Genomic DNA, 27,784 nt, shown 5'->3' on the forward strand with positions numbered 1-27,784 from the left:
TATCACTTCAGACCAAATTTTATTAAATACACTGTCATTTGGCTACAATAGGTTTGTCTTTATAAAACTCACTTCTTTTGTAGTAAAAACCACCCCAACCCACTGACCCTCTTTGGCAGCCCTTAAAACTCAGGACCACGGCTAGGTCCGGCTCCTGGCCATGGCCCGGCTCCTGGCCATGGCCCCTGCTGCCTCAGGAAGCCTCCCAAATCCAGGGGGTCAGGCCACCTGAGTCCATCACCTCGGCTGGAATCAGCCATGCCCAGGGCTGCAGGTGTGAGAGCCACTCCAGTAGCCACACCTGTCAGGGCTGTGCCCTGGGTCCTGGACAACGCCTCCCCCTCCCCTTGAACCATCAGGAACCAGGCAAGACGCTCACCAGAGCCTCAACCACAGCAGGCATGCATACCCTTCTGAGCCCGGCAGGTCCTAGGGGAGTGGGCAGCCTGTGCAGGATGCTTTGTGGGCTTGTGTTCTGGATGTCACTGTGACACTATGGTCCTCAGTTCAAACCCCCACCCCTACCCAGGACTCTGAGGCCTCCACCTTCCCTGGACTTCTGGGGGCAGCAGGAGGCACCAAGGACAGGGTGAGAACCCCTGGGGGGACAGCTCCCCCAATGAGGGCACTCTGGCCTGGCCCGCCATGCCACCCAGGAATTGCCCCCCAATGCCAAAGCCACCAGGAAGCCCCAGGACTGCTCCCACACCAGAGCCATGCCCTGTTCTCTACCCCACCGTCGGGACATACCCAGAGCTCTCCAGGCAGCCAGGAGCAGCTCCAGGATAGGGCGGGAGAAGGCTGATCTGGGCCTGGCACATAAATGAGGGCGGGTTTGCTCCAGAGAATTAAGGCAAGTGGCCCAGGTGAGGACCACTGGAGCAGACCCGGGGTCTCCAGGGAATGGCCTCGGCGACCAATGCTGTGCTGTGTGTGTGCAGTATCTGGCCCTACCTGCAGGAAGGGATGGGAGGGAGGCAAAGAGGAGGTGCCAAGGACTTGTCTCCTGGCTGCCAAGCAGGGTGGGGGGTGTTCATCAGGACTGCTTTTAACCAGAAGTCCTCAGCCTTCTGCAGACCAGCGCAGAGGCGAGTTGCTACAGATCAAGTGCTTTAGGTAGTACCCTTTGCCAGCTCGGAGGCCCGGCCACCCCCTCCCCACCCTGTGGCCGGGGGAACAGAGTCACCAGGCTCCTCAAGGCCCAGCCCGCTCAGCGTATGGTGCACACATCCAGGATACAGAAGCGTGCGCGGCAGGTGGGGCAGGGCACGCGGCTGGCTAGCCAGGTGTCGGGGCGCAGGGGGTCCTGGCGACTGGCAAACCACCTGCCCATGCACGTGAGGCACCACATGGGGCGGCAGTAGCACTGCTGGCACTCGCCCACCGCTGCCTCCTGGCAGGTCTTCACCAGCTTCACGCTGGCACGAGTCTGCATACAGCCTATGCAGGCCTCCAGCTCCTGCGGGCAGGCGGAGCATCACAGGAGCCCAAGCAGATGCCCATGGGCACCCACCCATCTGCCCGGCCCTGGCCCCTACCTGGCTGCTGGGCATTGAGTAGGTGGGGTTGACCTCTACCAGGGAGGCAAATGTCTCCAGGAACAGGTCACCTAGGCTCTGGTGGATGACCACATGGGCTGCACTGCGGATGGGTGCCCGGAGCTTCTCACACAGCTCCCCGTACTCAGTGGAGTTTAGCCTGCAGGGAGGAGAGCTGCTGGGCCCTCCGCAGGGCAAAGGCGGAAGGGAGATGGAGGCCGCCCCCCAAGGAATGACAAGGCAGCTGTTGCACCAGGACCATCCGGGAGAGACGGCCCCAAGGCCAGAGCCCAGGGACCCAGTGCCAGATGGCCCAGCCTGGGCAGGGAGCAGACCAGGGAGCAAAGCAGCTGTCCAGTCTGCGGGCTGCACTGTCCCGAGTGCTCCCCGAGAATCTGAGGGAGGTGGCTCTGGGGAGAGTGGAAGGGAAGACCAAGAGTGCAAGGGGGCCTGAGGGAGGGCCAGGTGGGAGGGCTCAGTGACTGGTGTCACGCAGGCCCAGGAGTGCCGAGTCCACAGCCGCGAGGCCAGCACCTCCCAGGGGTCGTGGTGCTGGCCTGACGTGTCCCCTCTGCACCCCACAGCCGCTCCGGCACCACACTTACCGGATGTCAAAGGCCTGTACTGCAGGGTTGGCACTGGCCACTCGGATGGTGAGGAGCTGCACGGGCAGGTTGGAGTCTGGCGAAAGCTCGTGCTGTCGGGACTCCGTCACAGTCAGGTGCACGTCCTGCTGCTGCGCCACATGCACTCGGTAGGTGGTCACCTTCATCACCCACGTGTCTGTCACAATCACACGGGCACCCGGTGCGCCGGTGGCAAACTTGTCAATCCGCCGGAACTCGGTGTTGACGGAGGAGGCGACAGCCTGCCAGCCCGATTGTGGGAGGGCGTAGAGCGCCAGGGTGCGTGCCAGTGGGTGGCAGGTCCACCGGTCACGGGACCAGTAGTAGATGAGGATGCAGGTGACGGAGGGGAGGGTCACAGCCAGCAGCAGGAAGAGCCGCCAGGCCTCAGGGGCCTGGCTGGGGGAGTGGAGCTGCTTTTCTGAAGCCGCGAGGCCCATGCCCACGTAATAGCCTGCAAAGGACGGGGCGAGCCTCAGGGGCAAGTGGAGGGCCAGGCCACTGTCCACACCCCCACAGCGAACCCATCTGAGGGCCACCGTGCATCCCTCTCTCGTCCCCAGCCCTGGGCCTGACCCTCTGCCCGGGTTCCAGGGCCTGGTCAGCTCCCCGGGTGAGTGTGCTTTACCCACAGCTGGCCCGCTCTGTCCCTGCCTATGGCAACGTCAGGGTATGTTAGGCGGAAAGGTTTCTAATTTGCTGCTTTAGGTTCACACCATATTTAAGCACTGAAGAACTACAAAAGCCTTTCGGAGAAATAAACACAACAATCAGTTGCCCTCACGCAGACCTGACCCCTGGCCTGCCAGGACCTGCTGAGAAACATGGCCCATCCCAGACTGAGAAGCTGTGTGCGGGAAGGAATGAGGGGCACGTCCAGAGGACACGGAGCCTGCTTCAGGGCCCTGCTAGCTGGACGGGGACAATGTGAAGGTCCCAATGAGCGCTGGAGCTGGTGAGGAGCTGCAGCAGGCTCCCGTTGGCAAATCACAATATCCACATCTGGAGTAGGCCCAGTCGCAGTGTTTCAAGGTAATGTGATACATAACGATAGGTAACTAATGCCTAACAAGGCTTGAAAACTTTCCAACTAAGTTAAAAATGAAAGGAGCTTGATATCCAGCTATGAGGCCAGTTGGGCTGTCTGCTGCAGGTGGGGCCACCATGAGTCACTTTTGGTCCCTCGTAGGTGAAGTGGGGCGCCCAGCCCCTCAAAGGCCTCTGGGTAGGGTGCAGCTGGAAGGGCTACAGAAAAGCACCCAGTACCCTTGAATGGCTTGGTCAGGGCCCCAGCCCCACTCGGCCCCATCCATCTCTCAGGTGGGCCCCCAGCCCATCCTCTCCATGAGGCAGGCCTGGGCGCCTCCACCTCACACCTGCCTCCAGCTCTCCTGGGTCATGGCGGCTGCATCCTCATACCAGGATGAACGGTTACCCGTCTTGTGTCCGCAGAGCAGCAGACCTGGCCGGCCACTGGCCACCGGTCCTCCCAGAGCTGCGTCTGCCCGTGTCCTCCTTGGAATCCCCCTCCAGCCACTGCTCCCCCGAGCTCTCACCTTTCCATCATCCAACCTGCTGAGAGAGGGACCTTCTAGAGGCCAAGCTAGCAGCTGTCGGGACTCCGTCAGTCAGGTGCACCTGGGTCCAGCCCAGCGCTGCCCCAAACAACTCCGAGCGTCCCACCTGCACACAGAGGCCCTCCCTAGCCTCTGCCCCTGGGGTGCCCCCAAACTGGAACTGCCTCCAAATTTGCCTGTTCTCCCAACACCCACTTTCCAAGGCCTAAAGCAGTGCCACCCTCAACACAGCCTCTCCGACCCCTTCTGTTGGAATCAATCAAGTTTCCTTCTCCTGACCGCTGCCCCCAACCACGATAAGCAAAGGCTGCTCCATCTTGTGACCCCCAGGCGTGTGGCAGTCCAGGTGGACCGGAGCATCACCTGCCCAAGGTTCTGAATTTGGACTCCCGTCACCTGCAAGCCAGCGCCAGCGGCGCCCCCGAGCGCGCTCAGCCGACGCCGCGGTCCCTCTGGACTGGGGTACCGGCGCCTCTCCCCAGCTGCGCCCAGGCGCTTTCGGGGCCTCGGGGAGCCGCCGGAGGCCGCCTCCTGGCCTCCCAGCAAGCCCCGCGCGGGAGAGGACGCGGCTGGCCGGCGCGGGCAGCCTCACCGAGCGGCAGCAGCGAGTGGCACAGCAGCGTGGCGGCCGTGCGGCGCAGGTGGAAGGGCACGAAGGCGGCGTCCTCGCTGCCCAGCCAGCCCGACAGCAGGTTCTGCACCGTGAGCCCCGCCGCGTGGAACTCGTTGGGCGTGAACACAAAGCACACGGCGAAGACCAGATAGGCGAGAGTGAAGGTCACCTCGGGGCTGTACATCGCGCCGCCGCCGGGAAGCTGTCCGGCGAGGCCGCCGCCCCGACGCGGGGAAGACGCCACTGCGCCCAGGCCCGGCTGCGGCAGCCGCCGCCCGGCCGCCCGAGAGGCACTGCGGGAGGTGGAGTCCCGCCGCCGCCCGCCCGCGGGGCGCTCTGGGAGATGGCGTCCGGCCGTCCGCAGGGCACTCTGGGAGATGCAGTCCCCGTGAGGGTGCGGCCTCTCTTCAGGGCCGACCCTGGCGGCGGCGCCGCACCTGGTCCCAATGCACAGCTGAGGAAACTTAGGCCTGAGCGAGCGGCTCTCAGGCCCTGGCCATGACGCCCCGCCCAGCAGCATACGCTGCAGAGCCCGAGGTTCAGCGGGCGACTGCGAGCAGCGGTCCCAGCTTCAGACGCTCCTAACTTGCCCTCCGCTCCGGAAACGAAACCGTCGGCGCACGAGGGGGCGGGGCCGGCGAGACACGGCTCCTATTGGGCGTCCGCGCTGCTGCGGTCCCGCCCCCGGCTGCGTGCCGATTGGCTGCGTAGAGGCAACCGTCGCGTTTGAAACTCGGGCGCGCTGGCGGCCATCAAGGGCTGCGGCAGCGGCGACGGCGGCGGCGGCAGCCAGACTGGGTCCCTCGCGCGGAGCAGGCGCGGACCTCTCCTTCCTGGCGGCGGCGGCGGCGCGGTTCAGAGCCCGGCAACGGGCAGGCGGGCAGGTAGACGAGCGGCCGTGCGGCGCTGGGAAGCTGGGGTTCCGGGGCGGGGGGCCGCGAGGCTGTCCCGCCCCGCCCGCGGCCCTCGCCCTCCCGCACTCCCGCCCTCGCCGCGGCTTTCCCCGGGAAGCGTCCCCCTCGGCTCCTCCCGGGGCCGCCGCCGGAGCCCGTCCCGCGCCCTGTCGGGCTGGGCCCCTGGACGGTGGCCGGGCGGAGCGAGCGCCCCGAGCCCCTTTGTTCTCCTCGACCCTCTCCTGCCTCTGGGCCGCGCACTCTGGCTCTTTGTTGGCTCCCAGCTCGCGGAGCCCCTCGCTGTCTTTGGTCCCTTCCGGCCTCCGTCCTGGGGCCGACTCCAGCGGGGCCACCTGCGGTCGACACCTGGGCCCCGACCGCTTCCCCGCAGCCGCAGCCCTCCGTGCTCCGGAGTAGAGTGAAAGCAGCAGCCTGGGGCCGGTCCCCCGTCTGCCCAGAGCCCCCCCGCGGCTCCGCAGTCAGTAAAAGCCCCGCCAGACCAAGGCTGGGCCTGCCGCTCTCCCGCGCGCCTCCAGGCCGTCGAAAGGCCTCCTCCGAGTCACTTTCTCCCCGAGTTCCAGGCTTGCGGGTCCCCCAGCGATCCAGCACCCCTTCCCCTGCCCTGTACCCAGTGGTTCGGGCCAAAAACCTAAGCGTCGTCTGGAAGTTTCATTTGTGCCAGTGGCCAGGCTCGGGTCTGGTCAGGCCTCTCCTCCTCGGGCTGCAGAAGCCCGTGGTTTCCTCGCTTCCCTCCCCACCCACACAGAGCACCACAGTGGGCTTCTCAAGCCACAGCACCGACCTGCCCCGGCGGCCCCTCCTTCTCCCGGACCCTCCCCAGCTTTGCTTTTCAAATCACAGCCTCCCAGGTGTCCATCATCACCAGGTGCCCGTGGGGTCCCTGCCCAGGTCGACACTCGGTTCTCTCTGGAAGCCTTTCTGCCTACGTTTTCTCCTAGACTGGGAACGCTGTAGGCAGAAAGGGTTGCAGGTGTGTAGGTGCCCGGCATGAGGCCCTGGAGGCTGGGCCTGACCAGAGGCCTGACGTAGGTGCTCCTTGGTACCTGCTGCTCAGCTCTGGACTTCTCTTGTCCACACACCTCTCCCAGCTCCTCTGGGCCTTCACCCTCTCAGCCTGGTCTGGTCCTGCTGTCCTGCCCTCTGCTGCCTGGTGGTGCCTCACGCCGCATGCAGAGGCCTGTGGGGAGAACACGGCTTCTGGATCTTCTGGGTTTCTTATAGGCCAGGACTTTCCTGTCTCCTGACCTCTGCCTGACAAAGTAATATGGCAGTGGGGGTTCTGCAAGCTTGGTTTTTCTTTCTTACCATCTCAGCCCGAAGGCCCCTTAGCTCTCGGTCCCAGAAGGCAGCAGTGCTGCCCAGGACTTTCCCTGCCAGGCTGGAGAGTGAGTCTCAGTCTGAGGCTTTCTCAGCCTCACTTTGCACAGGACACCTGGGGGAGGTATCACCTCCAGAGTGATGAGCATGCCTGCGAAGGAAGGGCTTGTGCCCCCACGGCACTGCAGGGCATATGGGGTGTCTGTCCGGAGAACGTGGTAGTGTTGTTCTCACACTGACATGAACATGTTCTGCTTTTCCAGAATGAGTCTGCAAGTCTTAAACAACAAAAATGTCAGCAGTGAAAAAAGTACAGAAAACTGCGACTTCCTGTTTTCACCACTGGAAGTTACCGGAAGATTGTCTGTTCTTTGTGAGTCACAGAAAGAAAATGTGCCACCCAAGAACCTGGCCAAAGCTATGAAGGTAAGTGCGACCTCTGCCATGTGTGGCTGGCCAGGTCGCCCTAGGGCCTGCTTTCCTGTTGACCTCTGAGCTGCCGGACACTGCCAGTGTGGCTGTGACAGCTAAACTAATGAACGGGTGCCCTCCCCCTTACTCCCCATAGGTGACTTTTCAGACGCCTCTGCGGGATCCACAGACGCACAGGATTCTAAGTCCTAGCATGGCCAGCAAACTCGAGGCTCCTTTGGCTCAGGGTGACACCCTGGGACTGGAAAACTCTCACCTAGGATGGACACAGGAGGAGAAGTAAGTGTTGGCACTTCTGGGCGTAGTGCAGTTCACCGCTCTGTCCAGCGGCTCTTGCAGGCACGCTCTGTCCCGTTGTCCAGTCTTGGCTGGATTTCTTCTGAAATCTGCAGTGTGTGTGCAGCATGTGGCCAGTTCACTAACAGAAAAGTCGATCATCAAATACTTGGAATAAGTTTTTTTTGTTTTTTTTTTGTTTTTTTTTTTTGAGACGGAGTTTCGCTCTTGTTACCCAGGCTGGAGTGCAATGGCGCGATCTCGGCTCACCGCAACCTCCGCCTCCTGGGTTCAGGCAATTCTCCTGCCTCAGCCTCCTGAGTAGCTGGGATTACAGGCACGCGCCACCACGCCCAGCTCATTTTTTGTATTTTTAGTAGAGACAGGGTTTCACCATGTTGACCAGGATGGTCTCGATCTCTTGACCTCGTGATCCACCCACCTCGGCCTCCCAAAGTGCTGGGATTACAGGCTTGAGCCACCGCGCCCGGCCTGGAATAAGTTTTAACTTCCCTTTTCTTTTCTTTCTTTGAGACGGAGTTTTGCTCTTGTCACCCAGACTGGACTGCGGTGGTGTGATCTCTGCTTACTGCAACCTCCATCTCCTGGGTTCAAGTGATTCTCCTTCCCCAACCTCCCCAGTAGCTGAGATCACAGGCACCCACAATGCCCGGCTAATTTGTATGTTTTTTTGTGTGTGTTTTCTTTTGTTGTTGTTCTGTGTTTTTTTCGGGGGAAGCGGGGGAGACGGTCTCACTTTGTTGCCGAGGCTGCTGGAGTGCAATGGCACAATCTCGGCTCACTGTAACCTCTACCTCCTGGGTTCAAGAGATTCTTCTGCCTCAGCCTGAGTAATTGGGACTATAGGTGCACACAACCATGCCCAGCTAAGGTTTTTTTTGTTTTTTTTGTTTTTTTTGAGACGGAGTTTCGCTCTTGTTACCCAGGCTGGAGTGCGATGGAGCAATCTCGGCTCACCTCAACCTCCGCCTCCTGGGTTCAGGCAATTCTCCTTCCTCAGCCTCCTGAGTAGCTGGGATTACAGGCACGTGCCACCATGCCCGGCTAACGTTTTGTATTTTTAGTAGAGATGGGGTTTCACCATGTTGACCAGGATGGTCTCCGTCTCTTGACCTCGTGATCCACCTGCCTCGGCCTCCCAAAGTGCTGGGATTACAGGCTTGAGCCACCGCACCCGGCCCTCCAGCTAAGTTTTGTATTTTTAGTAGAGATGGGGTTTCACCATGTTGGCCAGGCTGGTCTTGAATCCTGACCTCAGGTGATCCACCTGCCTCGGCCTCCCAGAGTGCTGGGATTACAAGTGTGAGCCGCCCCGCCCGGCCCGTACTTTACATTTTTGCTGTCCCTCTGCCAACTGATTGGCCTCGATCTTTGCCTGTGTAATTTGATGAAATGTCTTGACTCCATCTCCAGGAAGGGCATTCCATAGTTTAATTTCTCTTGAATTCCATGCACCTTAGGCCTTGGAAAAAGCAGATACACTTGTGGGCAAAGAAACCACTCTGTGTTTGTGATCTGTAACCGGTTGTGATCTTATCTGCAAGCAGATAAGTGTGTGTGCAGCTTCTGTGTGTGCCTGGAAAGGGAGGAGCCTGGAGGCAGCTCTTGACCCTGTGGCTGAACTCATCTGTCTGGGCAACCAGGAATACCTCATCTGCATCGAGGCTGGGAAGGGACCCCAGAGGCATGTCTGCTGGGTTTTTTTGCTGCTGTAAGCATTTAAAACTGTTGCTGCTGTTTTGCAATGGGGTCTTGCTCTGTCCCCCAGGCTGGAGTGCCGTGGCACCGTCTCAGCTCACTCTAGTCTCAGCCTCCTGGGCCCAAGCAGTCCTCCCTGCTTGGCCTCCTAAGTATCTGGCACTACAGTTCTGAGCCACCATACCCGGCCAAGTTTTAATTTGAATTTTCCTTTTTTTTTTTTTTTTGGCGGAGTTTTGCTCTTGCTACCCAGGCTAGAGTGCAATGGCGCGATCTCGGCTCACCGCAACCTCCGCCTCCTGGGTTCAGGCAATTCTCCTGCCTCAGACTCCTGAGTAGCTGGGATCACAGACACGCACCACCACGCCCAGCCAATTTTTTGTATTTTTAGTAGAGACAGGGTTTCACCATGTTGACCAGGATGGTCTCGATCTCTTCACCTTGTGATCCACCCGCCTCAGCCTCCCAAAGTGCTGGGATCACAGGCTTGAGCCAGCGTGCCCGGCAATTTTCCATTTTTTTTTTTTTTTGAGACGGAGTTTCGCTCTTGTTACCCAGGCTGGAGTGCAATGGCTCGATCTCGGCTCACCGCAACCTCCACCTCCTGGGTTCAGGCAATTCTCCTGCCTCAGCCTCCTGAGTAGCTGGGATTACAGGCATGCGCCACCATGCCCAGCTAATTTTTTGTATTTTTAGTAGAGACGGGGTTTCACCATATTGACCAGGGTGGTCTCGATCTCTTGACCTCGTGATCCACCTGCCTCGGCCTCCCAAAGTGCTGGGATTACAGGGGTGAGCCACCGCGCCCGGCCAATTTTCCATTTTTTAAGACGGAGTTTCACTCTTTCGCCCAGGCTGGAGTGCAATGGTGCAATCTTAGCTCACTGCAACCTCCGCCTCCCAGGTTCAAGCCATTCCCCTGCCTCAGCCTCCCAAGTAGCTGGGATTACAAGTATGTGCCACCACGCTCGGCTAATTTTTTGTATTTTTAGTAGAGACGGGGTTTCTCTATGTTGGTCAGGCTGGTCTCAAACTCCTGACCTCAGGTGACCTGCCCACCTCGGCCTTCCAAAGTGCTGGGATTACAGGCATGAGCCACCACGCCCAGCTGGCCCAAAACTTTAAAACAGATTTTAGGGCTGGTCCGAGTGCAGTGGTGTTTACGAGTTGATCACAACCAGTTACAGATTTCTTTGTTCCTTCTCCACTCCCACTGCTTCATGTGACTGGCCTTTAAAAATATACACATATATATATATATATATATATAAACAGATTTTAGATGTGCAGAGAAAAGTATAAGGAACAGAATACCGCTAATGCTTGTCACCACCTAAGTGACGTAAAACATCACCAATAGTTGCAGGCAGCCTTTCCTGCATCCTTTTCTGGGCTCTGGGTCTGTCTCCTTTCCAGCCTGAATCTGCAGTTTTTTTCCATGCCTGCCAGATACTTTTCAACTTTGTTTTCTGCCCGTTTTGAAATTTGGTCAAACGAGGTGAGAATGAATCCTACACTGATTTACAATGACCCCAAGGAGGAAGGGAGACCCAGCAGCAGGGAAGTCGCCTCCCAGCTGCCACGAATCTGACCCATCCCAGGGTGGAGGATGCCCTTGCCTCTGCCCTATGGCTTCCAGGCCACCCAGCAGCCTGTGCAGGGCAGAGGGTGTGGAGGAGCCAGGAGAGGCTTGGGAGGGCGGCCCTGAGGGGCTCCAGCTAGAGTGACTCTGGGCTTGTGGCTGGGGCTTCGGTGTCCCGCCATATGGCTGTCATCTCCTTTCTGAAACTGCTGAGACCCAGGTGGTGGTGGTTGTGGCGCTCCCACGTTAGTGGGATGAGACCAGGAATAGCCGCTGGGCACAACTGACCACGTATCATTCCGAGACAGCTGAGTGGCCTGGAGGGTCCGGTGGCCCAGCTAGCAGCTGGGCAGGAGAGCAGTTGTGAGCAGTCTGGTAGGTCCCTCACCCTCAGTTTCTCAGTTTTGACGTCATCAAACTTAGAGTTGGAAGAGAAGGGCGGGTAACATGCAGTGGTGTATGACTCTCCGTCTTCTGAGGGACCTGAAGGCTGGGGAGCAGGTGCCACGCCATTGTGCCCTCTGTGTTGTAGTCCAGCCCCAGCTGTCGCAGCAGCTGCCGCACATGGTAAGCAGTGAGTACCGCAGGGATGGTGGTCCCTGGGAAGAAGTTCTCTGCACCTGTGGCACTCCCCTGTAGCAGGCGGGTGCTGGGCCAGCGTGCCCACATCCCAGGGAGGCATTGCAGAGGCCATTCAGGCCTTTCTGTGCCTGAAGGTGGCATCCTGCACCTCAGCCTTGCCCTTCAGAGGTTTAACTGTCCCTGGCCACAGCACTGCCAGTCCCCGACTCGAAGGGGAAAGCAGATTAGTGCAGAAAAACCTTTGTTCACCACACCCCTGCTGGCCTCCAGGTTGGGCACGTCCTTGGGTGAGGTGTAAGCCAGAGGACAGGGCTGACTGAGCATGCTCATTTCTGCTTGTAGCTGTTTTCATGAGGACTGAAGTGTTACTGGAATGCTCTCGGGTCCCTTCGTGTTAGAATTCAGGGTTTTTAAGATGGTGCACACTCTTCAGTGATGGGGAGAAACACAGGCGGAGATAATGATTCTATGACTTCACAGGCTGACAGCAGGCTGGAGGCCATGCGCAGAGGGCTGGCCACAGCTGAGAGCGTGGCGGGAAACACAGGCGGAGATAATGATTCTATGACTTCACAGGCTGACAGCAGGCCGGAGGCCATGCGCAGAGTGCTGGCCACAGCTGAGAGCGTGGCGGGCAGTCTTGTCTGTCGAGGAGTAGGGTGAGGTCACTGGACACTGGTGGTCAGATGCTCGGCGGGTCTTTACTGGAAGTGGTGGATGCTGGGCGCGGTGGCTCCGGCCTGTAATCCCAGCACTTTGGGAGGCTGAGGCAGGCGGATCACCTAAGGTCAGGAGTTTGAGAACAGACTGGCCAACATGGTGAAACTCCATCTCTAGTAAAAATACCAAAAAAATTAGCTGGTAGTAGGGGCAGGCGCCTGTAATCCCAGCTGCTTGGGAGGCTGAGGCAGGAGAATTGCTTGAACCCTGGAGGTGGAGGTTGCAGTGAGCCAAGATCACGACACTGCACTCCAACCTGGGCAACAAGAGTGACACTCCATTCCAAAAAAAAGTTTTAAAATGAAGGAAGTGGTGGGAAATTGGGGAGCAGTTTACCAGGTGGGAAAGGTGCCTCCAAGCTTCTCTCTCTGGCATCAGCTTGAGGCAGTCGGGTGCCGTGTCCCACATCTGACCCCCAGGCAGCAGCTGTCCGGCCCCAGTGCTGCATCTGTGCTGTGGCACCTGGTGCAGACCGTGTGTGTGGTCGGGAGCACTGTTTGGGTGGCAGAGGCTGCTGGAGGAGTCTGGGTCCAGCACCTGGCAGGGTGTGATGAGCACGGTTGAACAGACAGGCAGCCCAAAGGCACCCCTGCAATTTGGAACCCTGTGTCTAGCCACCCAGCCCTCTGGCAGGGGTCAGCGGGGAAGTCACGCGGCTGTGTCCAGCCATTCCACAGGGAGTGGTCCCTGGGAGGGCAGGAGGGAACCACATTGAGGAACTGGGGTGGGAAGTGGAGAACTGGAAGCTGTCCCGAGGGTGACTCAGTCCTGCTTCCGGTGTGAGCGACTTAAACCTGTGTTCAGATTGGATGCCAAGGCCGCCTAACCTCACGCGTACTCACTGCTTCATGTTGACTCTGTTTTTAAAAGCCAACAGCTCATCAAGGCAGTGGATGTCAAAACTACTCATGGAATTATCCAGAAACCAGTGGAGGCTGACACCAACCCCCTGGGGGATGCAGGCCAAGCCTTTGGGGGTGGCAGCTCCGGCGAACCTGGCCTGGGCGCCCTGGCTGATCTGGACTGCTCAAGCTCTCCCCAGAACCCAGGAAGTTCTGAAAACCAAATGGCATCTCCAGGAAAACTGTCTGGCAGCTCTGAGCAAGCCTTGGAAGAAAATGTTAGTTCTTATTCCTTAGACAAGAGAATGACACCCACCTCTGAGCTCCTAGAAGACCCTCCCAGGACAGAGTCCCAGCATAGAGCGGAGCCTCTGCACAGAGCCGAGGAAGAATGCAGTCCTGGCGGGGTCTCTGCGCCCACAGCAGTAGCCACTTGGCCTCCCGGTGTGATCCCTGAGGAAGCACACGGAGGAATGCCCCTAGGGGATCTGCCTGGCGAGGCCCCAGCCTGCCCCGTGAGTGTGGGCGCCCCCATGCCAGCAGATGGCACGCAGACCCTCACCTATGCACACACCTCTGCTCCCGAGAGCACAGCCCCGACCCTGAGTCCTCTGGAGGAAGCAGCTTCGGGTCAGATGGCCAGCTCCTCGAGGGCTGGACCCATAAAACTTGAATTTGACTTCTCCGATGGCGCCACCAGCAAAAGGGCACCCGCACCAAAGAGACGGGGAGAGAGGTCCGGCCTGGAGCCTCCCTTGAGGAGAGCGGCAGCAAGGCAGCAGCAGGCCACGCGGGTGTCAGAAGAGGGTGGTGGGAGCAGGGCAGGAGCGGAGCCCCCAGCGCTGGCTTCGCAGGGCTCTCTCCACCTCGACTGGGACAGGCTGGAGTACCCAAACTTCACCCCGCTCGGAGGTGGCATAAAGTCCTGTTGCAGAGAGGCCCAGCCCCCGGAAAGCCCCAAGACCAGGCTGGGCCAGCCAGTGGCTGAACCATGGAGTCCCACAGAGGAGCCAGGCTCCCATCTGAGCCAGTGAGTGTGGGATGGGGTGGGGAGCATGGCAGGGGCAGCTGCCCTGCCCCGCGTGTGGTCCCCAGCCTCAGGCCAGAGGCATCATCAGAGACTCCTTTGAGCCTGGGTAGGCTCCCCCTGAGGAGGGGCCTCTGGGTAAAAACGGCTGAGGTGCATCTAAGCTGAGGGGCACAGCTGCCGGGGGCCCCCCTGAGGGTGCTCGGTCTTGCCTTGGCCTCCATGAGTCTTTAGTGCTTCTGGCCTAAGGAGGGAATCCAATAAGGGCGGGCTCAGGCCAGAAGCCAAATGCACGAACCCCAGACAGGACCCAGTCCCCCAGCCACAGCCCCTCCTCCAATAAACTTGACTTGGTGCGTCATTCCAGCAGCCGGGCAGAGCCCGTTCCCGCCTGGGGTGGCGTCCCCTGCTCACTGGGGTCTTGGCCTCAGGTCGGCTGCCTCCTGGCGGAAGAGTTGCTCAGTTCAGGGTCTTCCTGCCCCGACCTCCCCACCCGAAGCCTCTGTCAATTTCATAGTAAAAGGGATGTGCTCATCCTGTGGCTCCCTTTGGCTGCATTGCGCTGACTTTAGAGCTCCCTGCCTGCTCCTAGAGCTGGCAGGTGTGTGTCTTCCTGCTGGGAAAAGGGTGGTGAGGCAGCTTTGTGGCCGGGGGCAGCCCCATGCCTGGTGCACTCTGGCTGAGTGTTCCCGTGACTGGCACAGCAGTGCAGGGGAAGGCAGGTGTAGGGGATACCGGGGTTTATGTGGTGGGGGGACAGGCCTCTGCCAACTCTCTCTCCCCAGGCAGCTGCTTTCAGCCTTAGCAGAGGACACACCTGTGGTGCAGTTGGCAGCTGAGACCCCAAGAACAGAGAGCAAGGTATGGGTGCCTGTGCGCCTGGCCTGCTTCTGGGGAAGAGCAGCAAGCAGTGGAAGGCCCCAGCGATCTTGGGTGGTGGGTGGGATGTCCCGCTGCCCTCGCCCACAGGTCTGCTTCCACAGGCTCGTAGGAGAGGCAGAGCCACACCCCGGTACCTTGACTGCACTGCGCAGGGTGACTCTCTGCTTTCCTCCAGGAGAGAGCCTCGAACTCTGCTGGCACCTCGCTTCCCGCAGGCCGTCCGGACAGTGAGCCAGTGCCCATCTATCAGCAGGGGCAGCCTGCCTTGGAGCTGAGAGAGGAGAGCTTCAGAGACCCCGCTGAGGGTATGTTACCTGGCACAGATGTCACACGCATTGAGTCACCTGTATCATCAACAGGTGGTCATTCCAGGTGGTTCCATCCCCCAACTTTGAATGACTCAAACACAAACTTTTGGTTTCTCAAAAGTTAGGCACCATTAGGAGAACAGGGCTGATGCCTTAACATAAGAGACTTGTAGGAACGGAAATTGTAGACTCAGGAAAACGAGCAGAAAATGTGAACAAGGCAGTGCACAGGTGAGATACAAATGCAGAATCAACAACTGGGACCTTCTGATCATCAGAAATACTGCCGGAAACAAAAGTCTTTCTAAAATTTTTTTTTTTTTTTTTTTTTTTTTTTTTTTTTTGAGAAAGTGTCTTGCTCTGTCACCCAGGCTGGAGTGCAGTGGTGAAATCTCAGTTCACTGCGACCTCCACTTCCCAGGTTCAAGAGATTCTCCTGCTCAGCCTCCTGAGTAGCTGGAATTATAGGCACGTACCACCACATCCAGCTAATTTTTGTGTTTTTAGTAGAGACGGGGTTTCACCATGTCAGCCAGGCTGGTCTCAAGACTTCTGGCCTCAAGTGACCCACCCACCTTGGCCTCCCAAAGTGCTGGGATTGCAAGCATGAGCCACCCCACCCACCTCAGCCTCCCAAAGAAATGGTGAAACATTAGCTGGGGATTATGATGTGTGCCTGTAATCCCAGCTACTTGGGAGACAGGCAAGCTTGAACCAGGGAGTCAGAGGTTGCAGTGGTGCGAGATTGTGCCACTGCACTCCAGCCTGGCCACAGAGCAAGACTCCATCTCAAACATCAATCAATCAATCTCAATTGGAGAGCCTAAAACCCAGGCATGCACGCTGGGCACGGTGGCTCAGCCCTGTAATCCCGCCTGGCAACAGAGCAAGACTCCGTCTCAAAAAGCCCAGGCACGCAGAAAACTGAAGTAGCGTGTAGGGATAGTTGTGGGCCCCGCCAAGGGGGGATATTGGCTTGGCTGGGTTGGGCCTGCCACCCTCGCGTGGGATCCCTGGAATCAGTGTGGCCTTCCCTGTCTGGTGTCACCCTCTGGGCGGTGTGTTTTCATGACCCAGCCTTGCTGGAACAGGTATTGGTGCTCCCGTCCTTGCTGTGGCTGCAGACTTCCCGTCGTCTTTATCCATTCATTCATGGATTTGGTGGTTTCTGCCTCTTAGCTGTCAGGAGTAGCGCTGCCATGAACGTTCAGGTGTAAGTTCTGTGTGGACACGTACTTCCGTTTCTGCTGGATACGTGGCTAGAAGTGGAGTCGCTGTTCACAGGAACTCTGCTTGCCTCTTAGCTGCCGGGTGGCTTACCAGAGTGGCCACAGCGTTTCGCGTTCCGCCAGCCATGGAGGAGGGTCCTTCTCCGCAGCCTCAGCAGCGCTGCGTGTTGTGTCTTGTGGACCCCTAGACCTCCTCGTGGGTAGGAAGCAGGCCTAGTGGTGGTTTTAATCTGCGGTTTCCAGGTGGCTCACGACATCCAAGCATCTCTTTGCGTGCTGTTGGATATCTTCTTTGAGAAAATGTCTGCTGAGATTCCTTGCCCATTGGGCCACTTCTCTTTTCATTACTGAGTTTTAAGAAATAAATTTCTCGGCCGGGCGCGGTGGCTCAAGCCTGTAATCCCAGCACTTTGGGAGGCCGAGGCGGGTGGATCACGAGGTCGAGAGATCGAGACCATCCTGGTCAACATGGTGAAACCCCGTCTCTACTAAAAATACAAAAAACTAGCTGGGCGTGGTGGCGCGTGCCTGTAATCCCAGCTACTCAGGAGGCTGAGGCAGGAGAATTGCCTGAACCCAGGAGGCGGAGGTTGCGGTGAGCCGAGATCGCGCCATTGCACTCCAGCCTGGGTAACAAGAGCGAAACTCCGTCTCAAAAAAAAAAAAAAAAAGAAAATTTCTCGGTGGCTCAAGCCTGTAATCCCAGCACTTTGGGAGGCCGAGGCGGGTGGATCACGAGGTCGAGAGATCGAGACCATCCTGGTCAACATGGTGAAACCCCGTCTCTACTAAAAATACAAAACATTAGCTGGGCATGGTGGCGCGTGCCTGTAATCCCAGCTACTCGGGAGGCTGAGACAGGAGAATTGCCTGAACCCAGGAGGCGGAGGTTGCGGTGAGCCGAGATCGCGCCATTGCACTCCAGCCTGGGTAACAAGAGCGAAACTCCGTCTCAAAAAAAAAAAAAAAATAGTTTTAGAGGCTGATACTGGAGGATTGCTTGAAGCCAAGTCAAGACCAGCCCTGGCAGTGTAGCAAGACTCCTCCACTACCAGAAAAATTAATATGTATAAGATAGTTTTAACTCTCAGGTTTTTTATTCAGTTTTGAGTTAATTTTTTTTTTTTGAGACGGAGTTTGTCCCGTTGCCCAGGCTGGAGTGCAGTGGTACTGCTTGTCGCTGTGACCTCCGCCTCCCAGGTTCAAGGGATTCTCCTGCCTCAGCCTCCCAAGTAGCTGGGATTACAGGCATGTACCACCACACCCAGCTAATTTTTTGTATTTTTAGTAGAGATGGGATTTCTCCATGTTGGTCAGGCTGATCTTGAACTCCCACCAACCTCAGGTGATCCACCCACCTCAGCCTCCCAAAGTGCTGGGATTACAGGCGTGAGCCACCGCGCCAACACTCTTTTTCCTTTTTTTTTTTTTTTTTTTTTTTTGAAACGGTTTTTCCCTCTGTTGCCCAGGCTGGAGTGCAGTGGCATAATCTCAGCTCACTGCAGCCTCCACCTCCCAGACTCAAGCAATTCTCCTGCCTTGGCCTCCTGAGTAGCCGGGATTACAGGCGTGTGCACCACCTCGCCTGGCTAATTTTTGTATTTTTTTGTGGAGACAGGGTTTTGCCCTGTTGGACTGCTAGGCTCAAGTGATCTGCCCGCCTCAGCCTCTGCCCTTAGGGGATTTTGTTGTGGTTTTGCTTTTTTTTTTTTTTTTTTGATACGGAGTTTCACTCTTGTTACCCAGGCTGGAGTGCAATGGCGTGATCTCGGCTCACCGCAACCTCCGCTTCCTGGGTTCAGGCAATTCTCCTGTCTCAGCCTTCTCAGTAGCTGGGATTACAGGCACGCGCCACCACGCCCAGCTAATTTTTTGTATATTTAGTAGAGACGGGGTTTCACCTTGTTGACCAGGATGGTCTCGATCTCTTGACCTCGTGATCCACCCACCTCAGCCTCCCAAAGTGCTGGGATTACAGGCTTGAGCCACCGCGCCCGGCCTGTTGTTTTGCTTTTTTAAACAGAGTCTTGCTCTGTCACCAGGCTGGAGTGCAGTAGTGCAGTCTCAGCTCACTGCAACATCTGCCTTCCGGGTTCAAGCAATTCCCCTGCCTCAGCCTCCCAAGCAGCTGGGGCTACAGGCGTGAGCCACCACACCTAGCCTAATTTTTGTTTTTTGTTTTGTTTTTTTTTTTTGAGACGGAGTTTCGCTCTTGTTACCCAGGCTGGAGTGCAATGGCGCAATCTCGGCTCACCGCAACCTCCTCCTCCTGGGCTCAGGCAATTCTCCTGCCTCAGCTTCCTGAGTAGCTGGGATTACAGGCACGTGCCACCACGCCCAGCTAATTTTTTGCACTTTTAGTAGAGACGGGGTTTCACCATGTTGACCAGGATGGTCTCGATCTCTTGACCTCGTGATCCACCCGCCTCGGCCTCCCAAAGTGCTAGGATTACAGGCTTGAGCCACCGCGCCCGGCTAATTTTTGTATTTTTAATAGAGACAGGGTTTCACCACGTTGCCCAGGCTGGTCTTGAACTCCCGACCTCAGGTAATCTGCCTGCCTCAGCCTCCCAAAGTGCTGGGATTACAGGCATGAGCCACTGCGCCTGGCCCACTCTTAGATTTTTTTAACCAAAGGTTATATTATCAAAAATTTAAAGATTTGTCTAGGGTAATCTTAAAGACTATAATTGTTTCAACCAGAGCACTTTTGCCCCCTCCTTCCCCTAGATGTTTTGGTTGTCATCCCTGGGGGTGCTGCCGGCAGGGAGTGGGTGGGGGCTGGGGCGCCGCCCAAGACACACCTGCCAGTGAGCAGTCAGGCCTGGAACATGGACACCTCCCAGGTGGAAATCCTGCTGTGCTGCAGAGGGCCTCGGCCTGGGTCTCGGTGAGACCCTGTTTTCCTGGAATGCTGCTTTATTCGATAAGGAACCATGGTCCTACCTCGCTCAGTCCTGACGGAGATGCCAGCCCTTAGCCCTTGGGGCCCTGGTGTGGGGCGGTGGCAGTGCCATGACTTGCGCCCTCTCAGTTCTAGGCACAGGGGCGGAGGTGGATTACCTGGAGCAGTTTGGAGCTTCCTCGGTAGGTACTGGGCACCTCTGCAAAGCCTCCCCTGCAGGGTGTACTGAGGGCAGCCTCGACAGCTCTTCACCCCGGAACGTCCCTTGGTGCCCATGTCCCCCCAGCTGCACACGGGCCCTGGCCCTTCTGCTGCATCTCTAAGTGGTGTCCTATGGTCGTGGCCAGGCCCTCACCCAGCACTTGCCTGGGATGAACTCTGATACCGTGCTGCTGGGAATGCAGGGCCTCGGGCGGGGTTGCGGTGACCAGAGGTGGGAGTGTGTGTGACCCCCCTGGCCCTGGCCCTGACGTGTGTGCTAGGGACGGCAGTCTGCCCTGCTCAGTTGCCCTCTTGTCCCCAGTTTAAGGAGTCGGCCTTGAGGAAGCAGTCCTTGTACCTCAAGTTCGACCCTCTCCTGAAGGACAGTCCTCAAAGACCAGGGCCGGTGGCCACGGAGACCAGCAGGTACGCGAGCCAGCCCTCCCCAGGCATGAAGTCTTGGGTGTAGGGGGACGGGAGGCTGTTCCTGGGTGTGCCATCTGCAGAGGCTTCTAGACCAGGGGGAGATGACCTGAACCAGGAAAGAGGCGTCATGCGGAGTGGGCAGGGCGGCAAGCCCAGAGTGGCAGCCTCCTGTGGCAGGGGCCACGTCGTCAGCCCAGTGGGAGCGACAGTCAGAGCTGCTGCCTTGCTGGTTACAGCCACATGCTAGGTGGATTAAAGAGCTAAACTTAAATTTTTTATTTATTTATTTTTTTTTTGAGACGGAGTTTCGCTCCTGTTGCCCAGGCTGGAGTGCAATGGCGCGATCTCGGCTCACCGCAACCTCCGCCTCCTGGGTTCAGGCAATTCTCCTGCCTCAGCTTCCTGAGTAGCTGGGATTACAGGCACGCACCACCACGCCCAGGTAGTTTTTTTTTTTTTGTATTTTTAGTAGAGACGGGGTTTCACCATGTTGACCAGGATGGTCTTGATCTCTCGACCTCGTGATCCACCCGCCTCGGCCTCCCAAAGTGCTGGGATTACAGGCTTGAGCCACCGCGCCCGGCCAACTTAAATTTTTTTAAAGTAGTTCCTCTAAAACAGAGGTCAGCAAACTATGACCTGTAGGCCAGACTTGGCCACTACCTGTTTGTGTAAATAAAGTTATTGGCACAGAACCATGCCCATTCCTTTGAAAATTGTGGCAACTTTCACGCTACAAGGGCAGAACCAGGTAGTGTGACAGATGCCTAACGTGGCCGGGCGCAGGGGCTCACACCTGTAATCCCAGCACTTCGGGAGGCCGAGGCAGGTGGGTCACAAGGTCAGGATTTCAGGACCAGCCTGGCCAACATGGTGAAACCCCATCTCTACTAAAAATACAAAAATTAGCTGAGCATGGTGATGGGCACCTGTAGTCCCAGCTACTCGGGAGGCTGAGGCAGGAGAATTGCTTGAGCCTGGAAGGTGGAGGTTGCGGTGAGCCGAGATCATGCCACTGCTCTCCCGTCTGGGCAACAGAGTGAGACCCTATCTCAAACAAAAAGAAAGTGAGCCTCCAAGCTGTGAGGGCCCCCAGGTGAGGCATCAGCGGCTCCGCTCAGCCTGCAGTGGGTAAGGAGGCATCGCAGCTCTCCAGAAGGATGGTCCGCCTCATGGGATGGGGACGTGAGGAAAGGGGGCTCGGGGCAGCAGAGAGGCCGGGCCTGCTGGATGTGGGCCTGTGTTTCCTACCCCCATCCTGACTTGAGTGGTTTTAAACTAAAAAGCAAAGAGCCTGGTTAGCTTGTCCACGTGGTCCTCTGTGTCCTACGCAACACTGGGAGGGCCTGAGTGACCGAGGCTCCTCTGCTTGGCGGCAGCACGCGTGGTGTGGAGGAGCCTCCCTCAGGAAGTCCGCGGGAAGCCACGCTTGTGGAGTTGGATTTCTTGGGAGCACTGGATGCTCCGGTAAGTACTTCAGTCCCTCCTGAACCATCTTGTGGTCTGAGGAGGCAGATTGTTTTAAGGGCCTATATTTTCTATTCCTGGGAGTCTGAAGCTTTGGCTCTGTCACGGGTCCATCACCGCACTGTCCGAGGCTCCTGGGCTTCGTGGGCCTTCCCTCCCTCACGCCAGATCAGAGGTACGAGAGGCGAGGGTCAAATGGGATCATGGTTCATCCCCATCTCCCACAGGTGCCAGACCCACCCCCAGGTGTCCCCGCGCCTGGCGGCCCACCCCTGTCCACCGGGCCTATAGTGGACCTGCTGCAGTACAGCCAGAAGGACCTGGACGCGGCGGTAAGGACACAGGTGGTGGCTGCTCCACAGAACCTGCAGGCCGCTCGGGCTTGGCCGACAGCAGGCACAGGTGGGGTCCAGTGGCCTGACCAGCTGTCCCTGCCATCCTCGCCCCACTGGTCGGGGTGGCATTGCAGAGAGCTGCTGGCCCCTGGCCTGTCACTGCTGCTGAGCTCGCTGAGGCTCCAAGCTTCCACCCAGTGTCCCCACAGCCAGCTGCCCACCGGCTGCCTCCCCAAGGCTCTCCAGCCTAAGCGTGGCATTCGCCTCTGGCAACCTCGCAGCAGTGAGTGTGGCTCTCGCTGCTGTAAACCTGAGTGTTGCCCCTTCCTGCTGCCCTTCCACAAGTCCAGACACATCTCTGGGCAGCTTAGGAAGCTCCATCTCCACCTGCCCACATCTGAGAGTCCCCTGCCCGTCTCCCTCCATCCTCCCACACACGACAGGCTCCAGCCCGTCCTAACTCCAGGTCTAAGTTGTCCCTACGAGAGCTGTAGGCACATGGAGGGGCTGGGTGTCTGTGGTTACCACTGTGAGCCAGATAGTCCCTGGGGAGGTGGGGACAGGCTGGCTCCAGACGCCAGCTGCAAGGCTGGGCACGAGCCCCCACATCTGGACCAGTGTCAGTCACAGCAACCCCAGGTGTCATCTCAGGGGTCTGTGACACAGTCCTGACCCGGTTCCCCAACACCCACTTCCCGGTGTCCAAGCCCATGCCATAACCCCAGAGCAGGCTTGAGAACCACAGCGTGGCCAGCCCTCCCCTCTGCAGGCCTGGGCTCCGCAGGCAGGTGGCCCCTGCGTGTAACTAGGACCCCTGGTACCCACCCCTGGGGGGTGGACGCAGGGACACACACCCGTTGGGCGCCTGCTAGTTCCACCCAGGAGCACGGTCAGCAGCCCCACGCCTCCTGCCCCCTGGCACCCTGGCAACCTAGCGCATGTGGAGCGGGCAGCCTTGGCCTCAGCGGGGCTCCCAGGGTCCCGCTGGAACTGCGGCTCTGGACATCGCTCCAGGGACCTCGGGGTGGGCTGGCCCCGTCCTGTGGGGAGGTCCTAGGAGGGGCTGTCCAGCCCGCCTGTCTGCTGAGTCAGGTGTGGCCTGAGCAGGTAAAGGCGGCTCAGGAGGAGAACCAGGAGCTGAGGACAAGGTGTGAGGAGCTCCACAGCACGAACCTGGAGCTGGGGTAAGGAGGCCTCACCTGCCCTGTCCCCACCTGGCCTGCGGCTGCGGGGCATCTGAAGCCGTGGACATGTCTGCTCTCCTCCCACAGGATGATCATGGACAGGTTCGAGGAGGTCACATACCAGGTCATGGGTAAATGCCGGGCCGCCGAGGACACGGGGGGCTGCCTGCACCTCAGTCTGGCCCCGCCCCACACACTGCCTAGGGCCCTACTCTCCGGAGGCAACTCTTCCTCACCCACGAGGCCCTTCAACATGGCCCAGCCATGGAACCACTGAGGCGAGCTGGGGGGAAGCTGGCAGTCAGTGCAGCTGGTGGATCCACAGAGCCAGCCCTCCTCAGCCCCGGAGCTGTGCAGATGCTGAGCTAGCGGCAGGGCTGGGGTGGGGGCAGATGCCATCATGCCGAGGCCCTCCCCAAGCCGTGCCAACCTGCCCATGCCACCCCATACCTGCTCACACCCACCTCCCTCCTCCTCTCCTGGAGGCTCACACCACCTCCCTCCTCCCTCGTCCTCTCCTGGCACTGGAGCCCCTCACTGAATTTCTGGGGCTGTTTTGGCACTCTGCGTTTCAGTCACCTCCTCATCCTGAACATTTGCTTTTCATTTCTCAAGAGGAGGTTCAGAAACAGAAGGAACTTGCCAAAGCTGACATCCAGAAAGTTCTAAAAGAAAAAGACCAGCTGACTGCAGATCTGAACTCCATGGAAAAGTCCTTCTCTGACCTCTTCAAACGCTTTGAGAAACAGAAGGAGGTGATTGAGGGCTACCGCAAGGTAAGTCCCCACCACCCAGTGTCCTCCCCCGGAGGCTGGCAGGCTCACGGGCCTGGCCAGCATGGCTGCCAGCTGATGCCTTTGCACCTCCGTCCTTGGCCAAGCCTCCCCTTGCCACTCGGGCCTGGGCGACTTGTGAAGAGACAGGTGCAGGAGTCACAGCACAGCTGGTTTGCGAAGCACGGAGGGTTGCGGGAGGCCGTCTGAGCTCCTGCCGCCGTGTGAAGGGTGACTTGGCTCTGACCCAGTGCCTGTGAGATTCGAGCCTGCATGGGTGCACCAGGGCATGGGGCGGCTCGGAAACAGGGTCAAGCCTGGGCTGTTAGAGTGCGACCTGGGGTATGTAGGATCCAAGGCAGGAGGCCCGCAAAAAGGTGGGCACGGCTGTGCCAGGCTGCCCTAGTGTCCCGGCCACAGGCCCGAACCCCCTCTGCCTTCTGTGCTGAACAAAGCCCGCAGGCTTGCTGGAAGGAGGGATGTCCGGGCCACCATCTGCCCAGAGCAGACCTGGGAGGGGCTGTGAGGCCACCAGACGCTTCTGCCCGCAGCAGCAGAGTTGGAACGGAGGTGCTCACCGCCTGCTGTCCAGGAGCTGGGCCTGTGGGCACACCTGGAAGAGGGGCTGACACGGGCTGCAAGGGGTTGGGGATGCAAGATGGGGGCCTGGGAGTCGGACTCAGAACAGGAGCCACACCTCTCAGTCCTGATGTCAGGTAGGCATCAGTGGCCAGGGCACAGCTGCCTAAGAGAAGAAGCCTGAAGAATCTACAGAAGTCCGTATCTTCCACCTTCAATTGCTGCTACAGAGTTTTAAATTAGTGTCTGGCACAGAATAACTAAGTATGAAAGAAACAGGAAACATGATTGAAAATCAGAACCAGTTATTAGGGTGAGGCATGGCGATGCATGCCTGTGGTCCCAGCGACTCAGGAGGCTGAGATGGGAGGACCACTTGAGCCCAGGAGGTCGAGGCTGCAGTGAGCTGTATTGTATCCCTTCACTCCAGCCTGGACAATAGACCCAGACCCCCATCTCTAAAATTAAAAAAAAAAAAAAAATGTTTAGACCCACGGGATTCCCAGCCGCTGGAGCTGGCAGCAGCAGAATGCCCACCGCAACGGCGGGACCCCTCACGTGGTGCCGCTGGCTTGAGGATGCAGCAACTTTGCTGGCCTTCCCTCCGCTTGGGCTGTGGTCCGAGCTGCTGTCCTGGCCTCGCCTCTCGCCGGGGCAGGCCTGCGCCTCCGTTCCCACCAGCCACCTTCCCACTTTCTCATGGAGGCTTCTTTGTACATCCAGCCCCATCATGGAGGACCCGCTGCAGACTCAAACTTGAAGGTCATTGTCTTCTGTGTTCCAAACAGTATTGCCGTGCTCGCTTTGGCAGCACGTACAAGAAAATCGGAATGATGCAGAGAAGACCAGCATGGCCCCTGCGCAAGGATGACATGCAAATTCGTGAAGCGTTCCATATTTTTATATTTTTTAAAAAAAAAGGGCCGGGCGTGGTGGCTCAAGCCTGTAATCCCAGCACTTTGGGAGGCCGAGGCGGGTGGATCACGAGGTCAAGAGATCGAGACCATCCTGGTCAACGTGGTGAAACCCCGTCTCTACTAAAAATACAAAAAAATCAACTGGGCATGGTGGCGCGTGCCTGTAATCCCAGCTACTCAGGAGGCTGAGGCAGGAGAATTGCCTGAACCCAGGAGGTGGAGGTTGTGGTGAGCCGAGATCACGCCATTGCACTCCAGCCTGGGTAACAAGAGCGAAACTCCGTCTCAAAAAAAAAAAACAAACAAAACAAAAAGTATTACCTCAGTAGAGACCTGGAAACTAGAAAAGAATCCACTTTGGGAGGACAAGATGGGCAGGTTGCATGAAGCCAGGAGTTCAAGACTAGCCTGGCCAATACAGAAAATCCCTGTCTCTACTAAAAAGACAAAAGGCCAGGCACGGTGGCTCGCACCTGTAATCCCAGCACTTCGGGAGGCTGAGGCAGGTGAATCACCTGAGGTCAAGAGTTTCAGAGCAGCCTCGCCAATATGGTGAAATCCCACCTCTACTGAAAATGCAAACATCAGCCAGGCATGGCGTGCACATGTAATCCCAGCTACTCAAGAGGCTGAGACGGGAGAATCGCTTGGACCCAAGAGGCAGAGGTTGCAGTGAGCCAAGTTCATGCCATTGCACTCCAGCCTGGGCAACAGAGCAAACTCTGTCTCCAATAAATTAGCCGGGCATGGTGGCGCAGGCCTGTAGTCCCAGCCACACCGAGGCTGAGGCAGGAGAATCGCTTGCACCCAGGAGGTGGACGTTGCAGTGACCCAAGATTGTGCCACTTCACTCAAGCCTGGGTGACAGAGTGTGACTCCATCTCAAAAAAAAAAAAAAAACAAATGGAAATTCCTAACAGGTACACAGTGAGCAATTCAGAGGGCATGGGTCGGAGGAGGGAAGCAGTGGTTAAGTTGGGAGCCAGAGGGAGAGGCCGTGCCGTGGTGGGATGCTTGACCTGCGGACACCCAAGAGCTTCTGGTCGCCACCTCCTGGAGAGATGCCATTGGGAACTTTCCACTGCAGAGATGCACGGGGCTGTGGGTTTAGGGGAGGCATGGCCTCCACAGGATGTCGTGGGCTGTGTACTAGGTCTGGGCCCGGGGAGAGGCCACAGTGCTGAGGGTGCTCTCGGGAGATAGGGCTGCAACAGAGGATGGAGGCTGGGCTGTGAGGTCACAGAAGGAAGAGGGCAGGTGGGACGAGCGAGCAGAGGCCACTTGGGGGTGAGGAACCCCAGGGCTCTGGGGAGCGGATGTGTCTGGGGACCATGTGGCTCCAGTCGGTCTCCCCTGCCTGCCCCCAAAGCACAGGGTTCAGCCCTAGAGGGAGACAGGCTGGGTGGTCAGTGGTCCCGGGTGCAGCTGTGAGGGTACCAGGGTTAGGCCTGGCGTCTCTGAAACTCCAGAGGGGGTGAGCTGGGGACCTGTGTAGAGGGGATTTTTTCCAAAAGGACAACTGGAGGTGCTTCGTCATGACTGATGACCCCCAGGCCCCACAGGTGGGGCGCCGAGCCTGGGTGCTGGCAGATCGTGTGCCCACAGCTAATGCCTGCCCCTTCCTAGAATGAAGAGTCACTCAAGAAGTGTGTGGAGGATTACCTGGCGAGGATCACCCAGGCAGGCCAGAGGTACCAGGCCCTGAAGGCCCATGCCGAGGAGAAGCTGCAGCTGTGAGTGCTGAGCGAGGGCCCCCAGAGGGAGAGTCTGGGCACCTGGGCACCTGGGCCCCAGCTCAGCTTCTGCCCTGCCCCTGCCCCTGCCCCTCCAGGGCAAACGAGGAGATCGCCCAGGTCCGGAGCAAGGCCCAGGCGGAAGCACTGGCCCTCCAGGCCAGCCTGAGGAAGGAGCAGATGCGGATCCAGTCGCTGGAGAGGACCGTGGAGGAGAAGGTGGGCCCAGGGGCCCTGTGGCAGCAGCTTTTGGAAGGCCCCTGGGCCTGCTGCTCACTCCAAAACTCATCTTCCTCCTCCAGACTAAAGAGAATGAGGAACTGACCAGGATCTGTGACGACCTCATCTCCAAGATGGCGAAGATCTGACCCAGACCTGCAGCCCCTCCTCCTGTGTGCGTCTGTCCAGCTGTATTGTCCAATTCTTCTAGGTGTCATTTTCTTTTTTCTGTCTTAAAACTAGATTGCTTTGAAAAGATGACTAAATAAAGTTTCCTTTCAATGTAAACTCTGAAGCTGCTCTGGTCTCAGTGAAGCAAAGATTTCTCTGCTCTGGCCTGAGGCTGGGCCAACCCGCAGGGACAGCCAGTCACTGGAGGGGGCTCAGGCCTGCCCAGTCTACCCTCGCCACCTTGGGTCAGCCACACGGTTCTGACCTCAAGTACACACATCAGTCAGATGGACTCGAGTTTTCATGTAGAACAAAAACCGTGAACAGCCAGGCGTGTGTGATGGTGCTGATCCTGGTGCAACCTGGAGAGCCTCAGCCCCAGCTAACTGACCCTTACCTGGGGGTGGGGGTGGGGGCGGATGGAGGCCCCTGCAGTGAGGCTGCTCAGCTCCCATCAGCCTCGGGAACGTGGAGGCTTCAGAGCAAACCCGGCTTCCCTGAGGAAGGCCTGTCTCCAGATGGCAGGGTTTCATCCCCAGCCCCCAGCCCCGTCCCGCAGGTCTCACATGTGGGCAGGTGCACTGGATCTCAGGCCACTTCCAGGAGCCCTGGCAGAGTCTCCACCTAGCTGGGGCATCCCAGGAACGCTGGGCACAGAGCTGAGAGATGCTGGCTGCCGGGTTCAGCCAT

General features: G+C 58.3%; 2 protein-coding genes and 1 non-coding gene across 4 annotated transcripts; 2 read left to right on the plus strand and 1 right to left on the minus strand.

Moving 5' to 3' along the window:
- TMEM129 (transmembrane protein 129, E3 ubiquitin ligase) lies at positions 1 to 4,967 on the minus strand. Its single transcript, XM_039468129.2, has 4 exons — positions 4,334 to 4,967; positions 2,144 to 2,618; positions 1,539 to 1,698; positions 1 to 1,459 (listed from the first exon to the last, which is right to left on the minus strand). The coding sequence occupies exons 1-4, from the start codon at positions 4,872 to 4,874 to the stop codon at positions 1,211 to 1,213; spliced, it is 1,425 nt and encodes a 474-aa protein (XP_039324063.2). The 5' UTR covers positions 4,875 to 4,967; the 3' UTR covers positions 1 to 1,210.
- TACC3 (transforming acidic coiled-coil containing protein 3) lies at positions 4,931 to 27,218 on the plus strand. 2 transcript variants are annotated; one of them, XM_039468127.2, is made up of 16 exons: positions 4,931 to 5,238; positions 6,849 to 7,011; positions 7,154 to 7,296; positions 12,767 to 13,768; positions 14,551 to 14,626; positions 14,823 to 14,952; positions 19,219 to 19,271; positions 19,613 to 19,716; positions 21,096 to 21,183; positions 21,411 to 21,515; positions 22,626 to 22,702; positions 22,790 to 22,833; positions 23,318 to 23,478; positions 26,598 to 26,704; positions 26,803 to 26,923; positions 27,007 to 27,218. In XM_039468127.2, exons 2-16 carry the CDS (start codon positions 6,850 to 6,852, stop codon positions 27,070 to 27,072), a joined length of 2,439 nt encoding a protein of 812 aa, XP_039324061.2. In that variant the 5' UTR covers positions 4,931 to 5,238; position 6,849; the 3' UTR covers positions 27,073 to 27,218. The 2 variants fall into 2 exon arrangements, with proteins under 2 accessions (XP_039324061.2, XP_074251872.1); XM_074395771.1 differs by lacking the exon at positions 4,931 to 5,238 and having other exon boundaries at positions 6,185 to 7,011.
- LOC120363735 (U6 spliceosomal RNA) lies at positions 24,850 to 24,956 on the plus strand. The gene has a single exon (XR_005579188.1). It is a non-coding gene; the product is annotated as a U6 spliceosomal RNA (small nuclear RNA).
- Positions 27,219 to 27,784: the final 566 nt, after the last annotated feature.

Source organism: Saimiri boliviensis, chromosome 3 (assembly GCF_048565385.1).
Source record: "Saimiri boliviensis isolate mSaiBol1 chromosome 3, mSaiBol1.pri, whole genome shotgun sequence".
Classification (NCBI taxonomy): domain Eukaryota; kingdom Metazoa; phylum Chordata; class Mammalia; order Primates; family Cebidae; genus Saimiri; species Saimiri boliviensis.